This window comes from Crotalus tigris, unplaced genomic scaffold, assembly GCF_016545835.1.
Source record: "Crotalus tigris isolate CLP2741 ecotype Arizona unplaced genomic scaffold, ASM1654583v1 scf7180000024462.759394, whole genome shotgun sequence".
Taxonomy (NCBI): Eukaryota; Metazoa; Chordata; class Lepidosauria; order Squamata; family Viperidae; genus Crotalus; species Crotalus tigris.
The window spans coordinates 184,269-202,523 of NW_024100633.1; the positions used below are offsets into that span (position 1 = coordinate 184,269).

Genomic DNA, 18,255 nt, shown 5'->3' on the forward strand with positions numbered 1-18,255 from the left:
ATGATTTGTTCTCCATGCAAGCCTTAAAACTAGATAAAGAGAATCTAATGAAACACAAGTTGGGTGTTTGTATTATGGTTAATGGCACTGCCTAGGAACTAGACTAGAAGCTAGAAGACCACACGTTTTAAAAACGAACTGGTGACATGCAAATACTGGTGACTTGTGCAATCCCTCGCTCTCAGCCCTAGGAAATTAGGCAAGGCCAAACCACTTCTGTAATTTTGCTAAGAAAACTGCAGGAAAGTAATTAAGAGTCATGACTTATTTGAAAATACAAAAATAAATAATGTTGTATGTCGGTTCAATATCCGTAAGGATGAAAGGTTGTCCAGAGATATTTCTAATCCATGGGTCAATTAATCCTGCCACACAAGCTTTTAAATCAGGAGTGTCCAACCTTGGCAACTTTAAGATTTGTGGACTTCAACTCTCAGAATTCCTCAACCATAATGGGGAATTCTGGGAATTGAAGTCTACAACTCTTAAAAATTGCCAGGGTTGGACACTCTTGATTTAAATGCTCAAGGACAGCACTGAGTGCTACTGGAAAACTACTTCAAGTAAAATAATGGATTACTTTAGCCTAAAAACAGGAGTGGTATCTTAACAGCGGTTCACTAAAGCTTTCTTCAAGTTGAGCTCAATTCCCAGTGTCCTCGGGAAATATTTATATTATTTTCTTGATAACCATATAGAGAAGTCATTTGCCATTAACTACATTCAGAATATTATTGATTTCTTTTTTTAAAAAACTTCTTGGTTTACCCTTTATCAATTGCTAAACAATAACTCTCAACAGCCAGTATAGTCAATGGTGAGAGATATTGTTAGAATTTAGCAATAAATGTCTGGAAGATTATTAGGTTCCCCATAAATTTAATATGCTCTGTCTTTTTTCATTGGTTCAAAGACTCTTTCATTATATCAGAAAGCCTGCAAGTTGAGAGAGGATCTAACTGGGGGTGACAGGCAACCACATTTGTAAATCATGCAATGGGTGTGGAAAGGGATGGGTCTGTTTGTGCTTTGTTTGTTGGCATGGGGAACTGACATCTATGAAACAAACCCTGATTCTATGAGCTGCTGAAAGCTGCTGGCTGGGTGGAATGACTATGCCTGTCTCACTGTTTTCAACCAAAAATAAGCCATACTGCGGAAAACAATTAACGAAAATTTCACAGCATGAACACCATGTTTACATGCCAAGCTAATCCCAGCTGAAAAGGTGCTACCCTTAACCCTTGGGGCAACTGTCACCCCAAAATGCCATCAATGCAAATTATGAATACCACTTATTTTCAGGACACACTGCCAAGAATTCTTTAAAAAGCTTGTTGGCTTCCAATATGGGAGAAATGCAAACTCTTGATCAGGACCAGTTTCCTTAACAAATGCTTCTTCTTATATAACTTACAAGCCATCATCCATCATAGGTGTCTAATGGCTAGGAAAAAAAAGAACAACAAGCAAGATGGCTTTTATAGTTTTAGTGCTCTCATCATGGAAAACCCCGTGAAGAAAGTCTGCCAAGTTGATTTGCGTTAAGTTTGTATGAAAACTTTAGTGGGCAATGTCTTGATTTTATTTACCAATATTCTTTTCTGCTCGAGCTATAAAACAATCTATGCATAATTACTCTCTAAAACTGGACTGAACACATTCAGGCTAAAGAGGTTTGGCATTGGAAAGGAAAACCTTGAATCCTATAGATTTTACGATCTTCTCTTTTCATGTTTGATACAATGTAGAAACCTAATATAAAATCCAAGCCGTTCATATTTTATATAAGATTTTGTCAAGCATATTTCTGCATGTGCTTGTTGCCTCCTATATATCAATAAGGTACCCTGCATTCTGTTCATTGGTCATGTTGCTCATTACTAGCAGCCACTTGTCTCATTGAAGCCTTAATGGCCAAAATCAGCTGCTTGAGGTGTCTCATCCAATGCTCGATGCAATCAAAGATTATACATCAAAGATTATGCCCAGCTCTGGCCATTACTCACCTTTGTTGATAACCATGGTATTCCTGTTCCCGTTTGCTGTTGATGTTCACCAGGTCAGAAGGCTCAACGCCATTAGTAAATTCCAGGGAGTACTCCTGACCAAAGAGCTGTTTCTGAAAGGGCAGGTTCCAACTTGCTTGTACCTCACATTTACAGGAATTTTTAGGAAGAAGCCTGCCAAAGGGATGGAGATACAATACTCAACACTGCAGAAGAATGTTCTGGTTGCTTTAGATCACAATCTGGCAATGCAGAGATGCCCATCTTGCACAGCAAGACACTTCAGCAAATGAGCAACCATTTATTTCTAAGAATGTTTAAGAAAAATATTTACTTTTCACAACAGATAGGCTGGACACTAACTATGGACAAAGTGCCCTTGAAAATGCACAAAGGCATGCTTGGTATCTGAAGAGCCAGGTAGAAGGGAGGATGGCTACCTGCAGATTCATTCATACTGTGTGCAGCTGTAGCCCTTCACTAAAGGGCAACCCAGGGGAAGATGGCAACCCTTCTAGTCATTCAACTTTGGAATACTGTGCTCTCTGTTGCATGAGTTGCTTGTTTCACAACTCCAATGACTGATTTGGAGGCCATCATTCTTCTTGCAATGTATACATTTATTGGCCCAGATTCAGCCACTCAAGCCATGTCCTGGTTGAAACAAGCACCAAGAATGCAAGATTTTCTCCAACCCTTGCCAACTTAAGAGGACAATTTTAAAATAGAAGATCAACTGGCTATATGATTTGCTGATATGTAACATGTAAGCTGTTTACCAAGTCTCTGGACCCTAAATCCAGCCTAACTATACAGAAATGCCAGTCTTTGATGATCAGATTCTCAATTCTCAGGGAAGGGAGCAGGAAGGGAAGGAATAACACCTGGGGAATTGTAGGCAGGAGAAGGAAGAAAAGAGGACTCCTTGGCAGAACACTTTTGCAAATTTAAAAAAGGAAGGAAAGTACACAATTACAAAATAAAATGCTGCAAAATACAAAAAAGGGGGAAGTACGATGTGAAATCGATAGTGCCTTCAGGAAATAGGAATTGTGGGGGTGTAAAGAAATCTGCCTTACTGCAGAATCTCCTCTTTGATCCGGAAAGCAATGTGCATATATTTCTTGTCGGGCACCAGCAGGTCATCGGGCAACAAAAGCCGGGGCAGCTGATCAGGCCGATGTCGCATGTCCACCGTACTGTAATGCTTTGGAGACCACACGTGAAGATACAGGAAAGCCAGGGATGCTATCAGCACCATCAGTGCACACACAGATTTTTGGACAGGACGCATCCTGGAGCACAGTGAGAGGGAGAGAGAGAGAGAAGATAGGGAAATGAAAAAGAAAAAGAGATCTTGTCTTAGGGCATGAAATGAGCTTGGGGTACCAATCCATCGGAAGACATTGAATCCCTTAATCACCCTTTCCATCAGAACCAAGGGAGAGAAAGGAAGGATGCATTGCATAGCTATGCCAGTGCCCTGCTGAGAACCCAACTTGCCATCCGTGCAAAGCAGCCATTCAGTTTGGTTGTCTTCACTATGTTCATCCCCGTTGCTTGGGGTAAGAACTGTGATCTGAGTTTGCCTCCACCCCAATCCATTTTCTTTTCCATTTAAGCCCAAGTAAGATACTGATAGTTGGGAACTATTTCTGAGGTAACAGTAGGATAATAAAGCAAGGTAAGATGCAAAGGAAGATTCAATCATCCAGTATCTTAAACGGTTAAACCATGGCAACTGGACCAAAGTTTATTCAAGCCAAGACAAGTTTCGTTTCTCATCCAAGTAACTTCTTCAGTCAAAATGAAACTGTGGGTACACAGAAAGTCAGATTAGTCATTGGAATGAATCAACTCTTGCCATACAGACTGCAGGGGGTTTCTCCCCCAAATGAAAAGCAACATGTAAATGAAGATTCAATCATCCAGGCCAAAAGTATCTTAAAAAGATAAGTTATTTACATGTTGCTTTTCATTTTGGGGAGAAACCAAAATTTGTCTCGGTTTGAATAAACTTTGGTCCAGTTGCCATGATTTAACCTTTTAAGAAAGCAAGGTGAGAAAAACCTGAAGAGCAGGAGTTTGGTAATGCCTTCCCACCATTTCGTCAGCAGTGACCATAAGAGGGATCTGAGTAACAAAATGACATGCTGTCTCTGTGTTTGTCTTTACTTTGCATCATATCTGTATGTTGCATATACACATGAGCTGGAGAGGGCAGGGCAGGCGGGCAACCAAGAGGAAGAAAGGTGGCCTAGATGGGGGTGGGGAAATAGACAATTCTTTTTTATGTTGGGGTGGGGGGAAGGGTTGTGTATATGTGACACACCAGCAGAGTCAAGTTAGGCATTTTCTGAATGCTTGACTCTCTCTGTCCTAGACAGATCTAGCACATTTTCGATCTCAACTTCTCTTTTGCAACCTTCTCACAGCATAAGAAAGTTCTGTTCTGTTCTGATTTAGATGTTATACTGTGAATAGACAGAGAGTACCAAGAACTTTTGTATATTTTTTTTTTCCTGGCTGATTCCAGCCCATTTTTAAACACAATCTTTCTTTTGACCACTTCCCACATGCCTAATCAGTCCTACAGATTAGTAGCAGTCTGCAAGAAGTTTTGATTTGCTTAACAATGTGCAACTAATGTATTTTGCTGTAGAAGACAAATGATCCCCATTTCCTTCTGATTCTCAGAACTAATTCCAAGACCCAGAATTTAAAATTTTTAAATTCTATTCTATTCCAGTAAAACAATAACTATGCATTTCCATGTAACCACAGAATTTTGAAACTGCTTGCTCTCTCAAATAAAGTTCTTGCCTTTTTTTTAAAAAAAAAAACTTTTAATTTTGACAGTGAAATACAACTACTATGATATGAAAAGGGAAAAAAACAGTAATACGATCACAGGGAGGGTTGAAGTAAGAATACTTTACTAAAAATATACTTATACTAAAAAGTTGCCAAGCTTTCGCTGGGGGAACTCCCCAGCATCGTCATTGTAATGGCCTTTTAGCCCTGACGATGCTGGGGAGTTCCCCCAGCGAAAGCTTGGCAACTTTTTAGTATAAGTATATTTTTAGTAAAGTATTCTTACTTCAACCCTCCCGGTGATCGTATTTTATTCTTTTATTCATATTTTATTCTTTTATTTCAAAGCATGAAGCTGAAAACACCAACCTGAACATGACGAATGGGACTTCGTCGAAACGTCGCCAAGACACTTCCAATTTTACCCGGGAGAAAACCCGAATAACCAAAGACCTACATACATACATACATATTAGTCTAATAGTCTAATATAATAGACTATTATATATATATATAATAGTCAGAGATATGGATTAATTTTAACCTAAGTAACTTAGAAATATACTGCTCTTTTCAGAACCAAACACTTTTCAAAAATAGATAGTAGGTTCCTATCTTAAATCAAGTCCATAAAATCAGGAAGGTCATTTTTTTCTTCTATTTATATAAAATTATTCCCTTGGCTATTGTCCAGGTTCTATGGCACCAAATACTATCTTCTGATGACAAATTCCATGTTTTAGGAATATAGATTATCACACAAAGATCCTTAACAAAAACATTTCTTTCCAAAATTGTAGTATTGCAGCATCAATGTAATTCAAAACCTAATCACTTACCAATTAATGACTAAATATGCCTAGCAGCTTTCATGGATGGCAGGAAATACAAAACACTGGATCCTAAAACCTGCTATGAAGACTTACACATTCACTCACCAGGTAGGTGCAAAAAGATAAATATTGATAAAAATTCTCATTCCAAATGAATACAGCTGTTAAAATAAAAGCCCAATTATATAGTAGTTGAAAATCTGGTAGGTGAAACTGGCATCATCATAATAAACCTGCATTTATGTAAAGAATGTTTAACGGGTTTTAGTTGACTATAAAAAAAACATTCTCATTATTTTTTCCATTTAAAGAGCCTAACCCTGGAATCCCTCGGCAAATACACTTTAATCTTAAGATAAATATACATTAATCATTCACAACATAAAAGTTTTTAACAACATTTTAACAGCATTCATCTTATCCAGAGAATTACGGTAATAGAAGCTCTAACTATCAACTGATCAGTATTGCAACAGTGTCTATACATACCTATGGACATTCTCCATGGTTGTCCCAAAGGTGTTTTTCAAAAGGCAACTGGATTTTCTTGTCCAGAGAAAAGTCAAAACAAGAAAGTCCAGTTGCCTTTCAAAAAGCACCTTTGGGACAGTATCTATTCTATACAGTTTTAACGTCTGGTGTCAACTCTACAAAGGAGCAGGGCTGCAGCCATTTTTCCTACTCATTTTCAGTTGCCACATAGAATGGAAGGAGGGGGATTGTCCAGGTGCTTCGCTAGTCAAAATAATTGTTTCTTCCATGGGAACCAAGATCATTGGCTGCTCCAGTGACTGCAGGCTGGGCATTGTGTAAAAAGCCTGCTGAGAAGATGCTTACATAGTTTTAGGGGTGGGATTTTTTTTGACTGTGTATTTGGGAATTGCTACATGTATGTCCAGACTTGGTTTCACTTTTGACATGCCGATACTTTGTAACTAATAAACATGTTCTTTGAGAAATTTGCAAGCCTCGGAGTTCTGCTTTATTCGTCTCTGTCTGTCGGAACCATGACATTAAACAAGTCTCCTCCTCCTTTCTCGGGGTGCTGGCTACGATCGTCTATCCATTCATTCACTTTTGGGAGAGCGGTAAAAACTCGGTGAAGACTCGAGATGGAGGAGAAATTGAAACCGCTGCTAGCTGCAACGGGACTCAGGCTGTCAGAGTGCAGACTGGCGCTCCAGCCACCAAGGAGGCATCACTGGCAATGGCTCAACCGAAGACCAGGGTGATCCAACCTGGGAAGCTGGTACCACAGGAAGGAGCTACAGCCCTAACGGACCTCTTTCAAACCGAGGCTGCTCCTCAGCACAAGGGCCCACCTGTAACCGCTGGAGAGGAGCTCTTATTGCTGCCATCCCAGGGTTCTTCGTCTGCGGACAGCAAGAAAGGAAAAGGGTCTGTAGATTTTAAACCTGAACATTTTTTTACTAGGTATAATGACAGAGAAGCTTGATAAACAAAGTATACATTTGATTTTACATGTGATAACGGCGGCAAGAATCATATTTGCACAATATTGGAAAAATGAAGAAACACCACCAGAGGAAGGAATAATTAAAAAAATACTAGATTGTGCAGAAATGGACAGACTTACTCTGAGGTTGAAAGAAAAAGAAGAAACAGAATACTTTCAAACTTGGGACATTTTATCAATGGCTGGAGAAAAGAACAAGGGATTAGGAATTCAATTTGTATTAATGAATGATAACTCAGAAAACACTTTGGTTGAATAAGTACTTTTGAATTGTCTTTATAAAAAGAAAAAACAAAAGAAAGGAAAGGGGTCGATGGGATGGGACGACTCTGGAGAGTGGAGATTTAAGTCCGCAGTCCACAGCCCCTCACTCAAACAGATAAAAGAGAAGTTCGGCAGGCTGGAGGTAAAGGATACGATTCTTGTTGCCCAGGAGGTGAGTACCATGGGGGGGGGGGAAATGCCAAGAACTACCCATCTTTTCCCCCTCCCTCACCGGAGTTCCAGCCCAACTACCAGGGCCTGTGCTGCTTCGCACATCCCCCAACCAGCTGTGATACCAAGCCCTGTATCCCAGCCAAGTCTGTTGCTGCGGCCTCAGGATGCCAGCCCTGAAGCCCAGCCAAGAGAAGCGGTTCAGCCATGTCCCCAGGACCAATAAGCCACCCAAGCCCAACAGCAGATGCAGGAGGCTCTGCCTAGGTTCGAGCTGCCTCCCATCAAGCTCACCTTTGATGGGGACCCCGAGAAGCTAACCTTCTTAAACCAGGTGTGGGCTCATTTATATCGCTATGCTTATGCCTACCTGGACAGGGCTATGATGGTGAATGATGTGGTGGAAAATTTAGAGGGGAAGCAGTCAACTGGGGGACCAACCTCCATGATGAAGGGGCTCCTGAATTGCACAATATTAATCTATTCATGGGGCAGATGAGGGATCATTTTGAAGATGAATCCCAAGCCCTGCTAGCCAAGAAAGAGATCCACCACCTGAAGCAAAGAGGCCACCCCGCTAAGGAGTACATTTGTGAATTCAGGAGAGGTGCTAGTCAGCTGGGGCAGTGCCAGAGCAGTCACTGATCAAGCAGGGGCTAGATTGTGACTTGCTTCAAGCCTGCATTATTCAAGGTTTTCCTAACCTATTGTTTGAGTGGTACCGCATGGCGGTGGTCTGGACATCGAGTTGAACTGCCCCAGAAAGTCAAGCACCACCGAACCCAAACCAATGTACGTCCAGGAAAGACGCCTTTATGGCCGATGTCCTCAAGCCACTACAGCCACCAGCATCTCCCAAGCACCAGTCAGAGCTCCAATTAAGTGCTACTGGTGCGGTCAGATGGGTCACCGTGCTGTGGAGTGCCCGGCTCCTCATCCTCAACCCAGGAGTGCATCAGTTGCACACAAAACCATGAAGAGTTCCCAGAGGGGGAAGAGAAAAAACTAACTGGGCATGTCAGGCCCCAGGGATCGAAGCCGCCTCTCCCGCCGAGCTTGAAGCCAAATGCCGGCACCATACGACAGTGACGAGGAAGGCGAAGAGTCAGCCTATTCCCTCTTTTGCCATTCCCACCAGGCTAGTAGTGCTCAAAACGGACCCACATCAAATTGAACATCCTAATAGACTTGGGGTGCACTTGTTGCTTAATTAACTTACCCATTGTACTCAAACTGGGCATCTGAGCCAAGCTATTGCTCCTACCCCATGAGGTTTGAGCAAGCCGATGGGTCCCTCATCAGAGGTGCCCCTGCCACACACCTAACCGAACTGGTGCATTTGGAAATGGGCCGGCATTGCAAAATCATCCGTTTTGTGGTGGTTCTGAAGATGACTGAAGCAGTAATTTTGGGGTTAGCGTGGCTTGATAAATGGCATCCTAACATCTGGTGGGAGGAGGGAATGTGGAAGTTAAGACTGGGGACAGAACCTCTCCCACCTGCCACTGATGATAAAATAAAGACACTGGCCATTAGTGAGACTCAAGGGGAGCCCTGCGAAACCCTAAAGACTGTAGCCAAAAAACTGCCAGGGGTTCAACTGGTCCCCACAGAATACCATGATTTGGGGGAAGCATTTAGTGAGAAGGAATGTGACATCCTCCTCCCACACCAGGCTACAGACTGTGCTATTGAAATTCTGCCTGGTGCTAACCTCCCAAAACCAAAGATGTACTCTATGACACCCAGAGAGATGAAAGAACTGAAAGAGAACATCGACAAAAACTTAGCTCGGGGTTTCATTCAGCCAGCCAAATCACTCGCTCCTGTGCTATTCAAGGAAAAGAAAGATGGGTCTCTTAGATTATGCGTGGCTTTTAAATCTCTGAATGCGGTAAGCATGGAAAATATGTACCCCTTCCCCCTGATGAAGGACATGTTAGCCCACCTGGCTAAAAAAAAAATCTTTACCAAGCTGGATTTAAAAGAGGCTTATTACCAGATCTGGATTAAGGAGGGGGACGAGTGGAAAACTGCCTTTAATTGCCCTTTGGGAAGCTTCCGATTTAAAGTGATGCCTTTTGGACTGCAGAGGGCACCTGCTGTGTTTATTGATAAATCAAATGCTCCATGATCATTTATATAAGAGGGTCCTTGGTGCCCAAAAGGTTGGGGACCTCTGTTATAGTGGAATTACCTGAGAGCAAGGGAAACCCTGTAATATGGACTGTGACTGATTTATTTTCCAAACAGGTGCATTTCATCGCTTGCTCAGGACTTCCCTCTGCCCAGAAGCTAACCAAACTGTTTTTGAAGCACATATATCGACTCCATGGTGCCCCAAAGCGGATTATTTCTGACAAAGGGGTCCAGTTTACTGCTAAATTCTGGAGGGAGTTCGTTCAACTGATTGGGTCCTCCTAGGGGCTTTCATTGGCTTTTCATTTGAATACTAATGGAGCTGCTGAATAAGCTAATGGGATGGTGGAACAGTACCTCAGATGCGATGTAAATTACCAGCAGACTAATTGGGCTGATCTCCTGCCTTTCACAGAGATAGTCTACAACAATACTGTGCATAGTAGCACTGGACTCACCTCATTTAAAATAGTAACGGGTCGAGATTTTGTGCCCATGCCTGAGTACCCACAGGAGCCTCTTACTTCCCAGACTTTGGATCAGTGGGTGACATCCTTCCAGGGGATTTGGCTGAATGTGAAGAAGGAATTGACCAAGGCCACCAAGGTTTACAAGGAGCAAGCAGATAAACGATGCTCCCCTCAGAAACCATTTCATGTTGGACAATTAGTTTATCTTTCAGTGAAATATTTAAGGTTAAAGTTACCCAGCAGAAAATTAGGGCCAAAATTCCTTGGTCCTTTTCCCATCACTAAAATCATAAACCCTGTCACAGTGGAATTGAAACTTCCACGATTGTTGGGAAAAGCTCATCCTGTGTTTCATTGCAGTCTATTGAAACCTGGGTCAGAATCCTCCTTGAGACCTGTCCCAAAGAAGCTGCTGGGTCCAGTGGTGGTAGAGGGGGAGACACATTATGAAATAAAATGAATTCTTGATTCTAGGTTGTACAAGGGAAAGTTATAGTACCTTGTTCAGTGGAAAGGCTACCGCCTTTCAGAAGCTACATGGGTGAAATATACTAATGTGAAAGCAGATAGATTAATAAAGAAAGTTTTACAATAAATACCCTCACAAGCCTCGAGGGAATACTTAACCTGCTTTTTGTTTTCCCTATAGGAGACTCTTTCTGAGAGGAGCAGACTGTCAACTTTACAAATGAGCATGGCTGCAGCCATTTTTCCTACTCATTTTCGGTTGCCACATATAACGGAAGGAGGGGGGTTGCCCAGGTTCTTCGCTAGTCAAAATAATCTTTTCTCCCATGGGAACCAAGGTCATTCACTGCTCCCGAGACTGCAGGCTGGGTGTTGCATAAAAAGCCCACCAAGAAGATTTATTGGGGAACGTAGTTGCTTGCATAGTTTTAGGAGTTTTTTAACTTTGTATTGAGGAATTGCTACGTGTATGTCCAGACTTGGTTTCACTTTAGATGTGCCGATACTTTGTAGTTAATAAACATGTTCTTTGAGAAATTTGCAAGCCTCGGAGTTCTGCTTTATACTCTCTGTCTGTCAGAACAATGACATCTGGTTTTCACACCTATATAGTTAATTGCCCTTTACCCCATTCCAACTTGTAAACGGGATTGGTCATACAGATAGCTGAATGATGCTACTCAGACCCAACTCCCCTCACTTTGCTTTAAATAACTTGGATGCAATATTTTAACAATCAACCTCATAAAATGAAGACAATCACTCCCCTCAGCCAAATTAAGCCTAAACCTCCACCAGATAATGAGAAAGGGGAAGCTTATGCATCCTGATGAAATCCCAGGGAGGGAGGACAGGCCAATTGTTCCAACTGATTACACACAACTCCATTGACCCCTGATGTTAAAAGTTTCCTAACAAGAACAAACAACAAGCTTTGAGCTAATAGTCCACTCCAAAATAGATGAGCTGTAAATGTTTAACCCTCAGTGCTGGCATAGGTAGAGCTGACAGAGACCACAATGGCCTTTACATTATGAACATTCAAAGCTCTTAAAGTTGACAAAGGTTTGGAAGCATTGACGAGAAATGCTGACATTTCTCAGTTCTGAAACCAGAATTAAGAATTAATCAGAATTAATAATCAATGTTATTTTTAAAAATTAATCTGTAGCAGAAGTCTGTGTTAAATTACATGGACAAATGCATTCAGAACAATGTCTCATCACCAGTTGATTTTAAACAAGAGACAGTGAATGTGTACAGATTAAAAGTAGAGGGATATCATGGTGACCTGCCTTGAAAATCATGACATTTCAGAAGTTCAGTACTAAAGTCCACCTTTCACACTTTTCAAAAGAAGCTGATTAGAAATATCATGGATGTAAAATTATGATTTATCCAAATCTTCCTTTACAATGCTTTATCTAAGGGAAGGCTTTCATTCAGACAGTATACTTGCAAGGAAAAAGAAAGTTAAACACTGTACTATGTTTTCCTCTCAGAGATCAAAAGATGTATAAACTCTCTACCTTTGTAATTTTCACAGGCTCTATGTTTATTTTTTTACTACACAGTAATAGCCATTGTTAGGATATGAGTTTTGAAGGTATTCTCTCTTTTCTCCTAGGAATTATAGAGACAATATAATTTAAGTCTATAATCAATCATTTAATCTTTCTATACTTTTTATCATTTTACAAGGCTTATCTAACAATAATATCAATGCTTGAGAAAGACTCTATTAGGGGTGCGAGTTGTAAACCAACATTTTAAAAATATTATGATTCTAGCTAGGAGGCTATCAAAAGTAATACCATGTATAAATCTGCTTATTTCAGTTTGGCTTTATTTAAAATACAATCATCTGACACTATGCACCTGATGACTTATATTGAATAATGGGATACATAAACTGGAACCAGCTGTTCTACATTCACTGGATGCTGAAAAGGCCTTTGACTGAATTTCAGTCTGAATTTATAAATTGTAGATTTAATTTATGAAGGATCTTCTAGGAAGGGACAGGTTTCCATTACTTTTTGCTCACTGGTAGAGTTATTACAAATGGATTTGTCTCTTAACCTATAAAGTTACATTGTGGCATTGGTAATAGATTTGTTAAATTTATTTGCCTCCAACAGCAATAAAAAGGGAGAAATGAAAAGAGTATAAACAGAACATACATAAGACAATAGAACAATAAAATAAACAATGAAAAAGAGCACAATGAGAATACATCAATATGATAACCAAAAAAATTGTCCTTTATCTCTTTCAACCTGGTTTTTGAACTTAGATATTAAGGATGTGGTGGCACTGGACACTGAATATAAATATTCATTATATGTTGATATGGCTGTTCTTGATAAGTGTGCAATCTAATTAAAAACTTTACTGAAGTTGTATAGCAATATGGTTTATACTCTGGTTATACCATTAACTAAAACAACTCTAATTTGCTGCCTTTAGGATCCACTCAACTCTATATTACTGTAAGAGATGGTACAATTTGTTCAGATTCTATATGGGTATGTATCTTTCACAAATTATCAATTATCTTAAACATGTATTCATTCATGTACACATTTATAGATGCAATACAGCCCTTACCTAATTTCCTATCCAAACTAAATTTCTGAAACATAAACCTGATCTTGCTCAGTTCCTTTCTGAAACACAAATCATTATGTACTTCTTAATTTCCTATGTGAAACTGACCTAAATCATTAGCTGAGAAGAATTATCAACTTTCTTGATGGTTCTCATATATTTTCTGAAACTAAAGGCATTCTGTGTGTCTTAGCTTCTTTTTACAAAATGGAGTTGAGTAAAGCTACTACGTAGTTCCCTCAAACACCTTGCTAAAGTCAAGTTAATTATCCCAATCTTTGCTTCTTACATCCCAACTCCTTGCAGCATTTCCAAAGTGACCCCTTTTATTGTTCTTGAAACAATGTTAGAGGCTAGGAAGCATGGCCATCTTTTTATACCATCTCAGACCACTTAATACTCTATTCCAGCAATTCCCGAACTCTATTCCTGACAAGAAAAGCCTCTCCAAGTTCCCTAAATGTTTCCCCCATGTGATCCCATAAAAAAGAAGCTAGAAGAATACTTGGAGAGTCTTCAACATAAAACATGTTACTGTCTCTCTCTCCTCCACAGTTTGCCTACCTGACTGTGATGCCAAAAACCCTGAAGGCTCTCCTTGCCCCCATCCTGGGCAGCGATTCTTATAGTTTTAAATCCACCTGCACAATCACCATTATATTTAGAGACTAGCATTTATGAAGAAAGAGAAATGCATGTTATAAGCAAGCACCGGATGGATCGGCAGTCTAGGAAGCTGCTAGAGAAATGCATACTAGCAGAGGGAGGTGAGTATTAATGCTTTTAACCTGTAGCAACACAGGAAAGACTCCACCCACACAACCCAGAAGATATTGTGAAAGGAACCACAAGTGCAATATACATCTTATGGTGGTGGTGGTTGTTTGGTGTGTTTTTTGCACCCCTGGGAAGGAATTTTACCCCCATTAATTATCTGAGCAGGTGGCTTAATTCCCATCCTGCCCTGCAGCCTTCTAAAGCAGCCTCATGAGCACAGCCAACAATGCCACAACAAGTGAAATTAACAGAGCAGAGCACAGTCATCTATCCAGCTGATTAGGAAAGGATGATATTTTGCAAAAAAGTTGCTATGACAACTTCATCAATCAATTTCCTGCTGCAATGTATGTGTAGATGTCTTTGTCTGTGTAGAATCAGCACTGAAAAGACTTACATTGTCAAGAAGAGTTTGGGCAGAAGACACTCCTTGCATTATACATGTTGCCGATGTGCATAAACAGGTGTTTGGAGCTGACATTTACTACAGTTTTTAGGCAGATAAGAGAAGACAGAATGTGAGTCAAATGCCTAGCAAGAAAGCTTGCCTGAAGAAAGCTGAACACAGTGTGATAAACCACAGAGTAGTCCAAATACATTCTGAGAGTCAAGGGGTGCCAAATTAGGTAGTCAACTGGTCAAGAATTATAAACAAGATGGAAGAGCTAGAAAGTGAAAGGGTCAATCTCTATAAATTATATATGCCTTGCCTTTTGCCTAATGAGACGCCTCATTGAGGAGTATTGCTCTGCTCATCTCTGGTTTTCCTAGATCAGTGGTGGTGAACCTATGGCACACATGCCGGAGGCAGCACTGAGACCCCTCTCTGTGGCACACACGCCATGCCCTGGAGAATGGCAACCATCCTCTTCAACCAGCCGCCTGCTAACTCGCTGAGGTCCCACGTGGCTGGATGCATCCCAGCACCCATGCGCTCGCTGGCCTCTGTGTACAGGGGCTGATGGTGTCAGGCAGCAGCTGCCCTGGCCCCTGCCTCACCTTGCCCTGCGACAATGGCACTCCCGCCCTGCCGCACCTTGCCTTGTCTCACCCCGCAGGACGAGCCTCCTGCCCACCGCCCCACCCACCAGAGACCCCTGGATCTCCCCCAACTCTGCCCGGCCCCCACAGGCGTCCCTCCCCAGGAGCAACATTGAGCTAGCCACGCCCACCCTGGCCATGCCCACCCATCTGCCATGCCCACCGTAGCCACACCCAGCGGGCCACGCCCACCCGGCACCCGGGTTTTGGGTTGCAGTTTGGGGACTCAGTCTCTAAAAGGTTCGCCATCACTGTCCTAGATCCTTGCCTTGTCATCTGATTTCTGCAGCTGGATATGCCTGTGGCTGATCAGCCTTCATTGAATCCTGGCTTCCCGATTCCTGAGGCTGTTGACCAGGAATCAGGAGAAAGCATAGCTTGTGCATATGTGCAGATGGCCCCACTATCTCTGAGTACTTGCAGAGTCATGAAAGGTCACCCAGGGAAACACCCAATGTCCCAAGACACTGCAGAACATCCAGTGTCTTTAGGAAAATACCCCAAAAGAACATCTTTAGCTATTTCTATTCTCTCTTATCTATAGTAGGCCAGCCTTTCTGGGTGAATTCTTTATCTTTGCTGGATGGATTGCTTATGTAATCGAAGAGTACAAATACAAGATTTCTTGTCATTTGGGGCTTTCTTTCTTTTAGAGGGGGCCATCTTTGTTTAGCTGAATAAACAGATAAAGCTTAAAGGCAACTTCTGATCTCTTGCATTTGTTGCCAAGCCACACCTCAGATCCTGCACAAGGCTGACTAGTCTGAAGCACAGGTTCAGATGGAGCAACACTGTCAGATTCCAGGTCGGAGTCAGACTCTGAATCATGGTTTATAACAGTAGGTGGCTCCCGCTTGCTCCCCTCACTTTACCACTTGCTTGGAGAGGGTCACACCTTGGTGACACTTGCCAGCACAAACAGAAGTTGGGTAAGGCACAAAGTTTCCTTGTTTCCATTATTTCCACTTTCTCAAAAAGAGAGAGACTGACATCCCAAACATTCTATTATTTACCAAAATTACCAATTATAATTAGATGATAAAGATAAAATTCCTACAGGTAGTCCTCAACTTATAACCACAATTGAGCCCAAGCTTTATGCTGCTAAGTGAAACAGTTAAGTGAGTTTTTGTCCCATTTTATGACCTTTTCTTGCCACAGTTGTTAAGTGAATCACTGCAAAAGTTAGTAACCCAGTTAAGTGAATCTGGCTTTCCCATTGACTTTGTCAGAAAGTCACAAAAGTGATCAGATGTCCCGCCTAGGACATTGCAACTGTCATAAATATGAGTCAATTGCCAAGCATCTGAATTTTGGTCATGTGATCATGGGGATGCTGCAACAGTTTTCAGTGTAAAAAAGATCATAAATCACTTTTTTCCAGTGCTGTTTTAACTTCAAATGGTCACTAAACAAACTGTTGTAAGTCAAGATTCCCTGTGTTTGGGTAGAATGAGAGAAAAAAATGGAGCAGTGTTGATCCTTCCCATCATTGCCCTCACTATGTTATCAATGTATTGGAATTGTAGTCTGTTGTATAGGCACTTTCCCTGTGCCCCTGCATTATGAACTTACATAAAATATGCATTCCTTTCTTCAAATGTTGACTCCTGAAAAAGGTGTGTGAAAAGACAGACTGTCTGCGAAATGGCCAGCACCTGGGCAGCTGATGCCCTGTGCCTTTAAGACTTCTTCCTAGCCAGCCCAGCAAGGTGTGTGACTATAAAAGCTGAGCAAAGTAGAGGTCACTGTGTTTGTGGATAGATGGTTTGTGTTTGTTTGGGAAAGACAAATAGTCTGAAGTAGCCCAAGGCAAATAGAAATGTTAGTGTTCTCCAACAGTAGGACTTGCAAAGAGAAATAGTGGACAAACAGGAAAATTGGGGAATAATAAACAGCGCTGTCCTTTGAGTCCTTAAGGGCATGTTGCCTAGGGGGCAGGTGGTTATGTTGGTGTTGCTCTGAGCCTCAGCTGGGTTCTGTTTTCCTAGCATGAGTTTCTGAAATCTAAAGTTTCCTACTTGTATACTCAAGAGCCAAGAGAAAAGGGAAGCACACATACAGTACATCACACACACACACACACACACACACACACACACACACACACACACACATCCTAGGAGCAGAAATAAGCAGGAGGCACATATAAGAATTTCTCTTAAGTGGCCTCAAAGAATTTCTTGGGATACTTATGGATGGGTGTACCTCCTGGTTCAGAAAGAGACTTCCTACTTTTTCCTTTTTAATAAGTTTAATAATTTTATTTCCTTCAGGGAGCTGATAAAAACTTAGGCTACTTTTTCTCCATAGTCTTGATTCCAGAGGGCGGGGGAGGTAGAGAAAGAGAGATGCTCCATGCCCTTGCATTGCTGGACAGGTAAAACAGGATGAGACTGCTCACTCAGAGACTGAAACTATGCTCTTCTGGTTATTTTAGTACCGTGGTTTTCTCAAAGAAAAAAATTAAAAATCTTGCTTCAGGTAAGAAAAGGTATTCAACACAAATCTTGCCACAAAGAAGAGGCAGTCAAGCTATTCCCCAAAGCGCCTGAAGGCAGGACAAGAAGCAACGGTTGGAAACTAATCAAGGAGAGAAGCAATCTAGAACAGTGTTTCTCAACCTTGACAATTTTAAGGCATGTGGACTTCAACTCCCAGAATTCCACAGCTAGCAAGGGGTGTACTAGATGGCCTCCAAGGTCCCTTCCAACTATTATTATTACTGCTGCTGCTACTACTACTACTACTACTACTACAGTTGCATCATATAAAGGCACCATTGATTGGGTTAACAAAAAGTGTATTGCTCTGGTGTTAACCAGGAATATTATGGCTCCCACTCCCTAACTTCCATCAGAGCTTGGGAAGGGGATGACGTAAGGGTCATGTCCTCTCTATATGTGTTCCTCAATTTTCGATGACCCTCGCCATTGGGTTCAGAGTGATCTGAAGTGTTGGTGTTTGGAAGAAAGATACTGGCAAAATTAGTAAGATGCAACTTAGCTATCTCCAGAACCTTGTGTCGCTCAATGACCTACTCTGAAGCCAGACGTGGTCCCATCACAGTTAGCTAGAACTGCTGGCCTGAGCCTCAACTGGGTTCTGTTTTCCCAGTATGAGTGGCTAATAAGTTAAACTAGAACAAGGAAGGTAATAATTTTCAACAAACAATTTTCAGA

The 18,255-nt window shown here is 41.4% G+C and overlaps 1 protein-coding gene across 7 annotated transcripts in view; it reads right to left on the reverse strand.

Annotated features, from left to right (window-relative positions):
- The window catches only part of B4GALNT1 (beta-1,4-N-acetyl-galactosaminyltransferase 1), a 74,813-nt gene that overhangs the window by 17,563 nt on the left and 38,995 nt on the right, over positions 1–18,255 (reverse strand). For 5 of the 7 annotated variants that reach the window (XM_039332735.1, XM_039332734.1, XM_039332737.1 and 2 more), the window contains exons 2-3: positions 3,089–3,304; positions 2,010–2,183 (exon numbers count right to left, since the gene is read on the reverse strand). In XM_039332735.1, the coding sequence (XP_039188669.1) occupies positions 2,010–2,183; positions 3,089–3,303 (389 nt within the window). In that variant the 5' untranslated portion in view covers position 3,304. Of the gene's footprint in view, positions 1–2,009; positions 2,184–3,088; positions 3,305–5,192; positions 5,250–13,819; positions 14,869–18,255 lie in introns of those variants that run through there. The other 2 variants (XM_039332733.1, XM_039332732.1) reach the window with 2 other exon arrangements.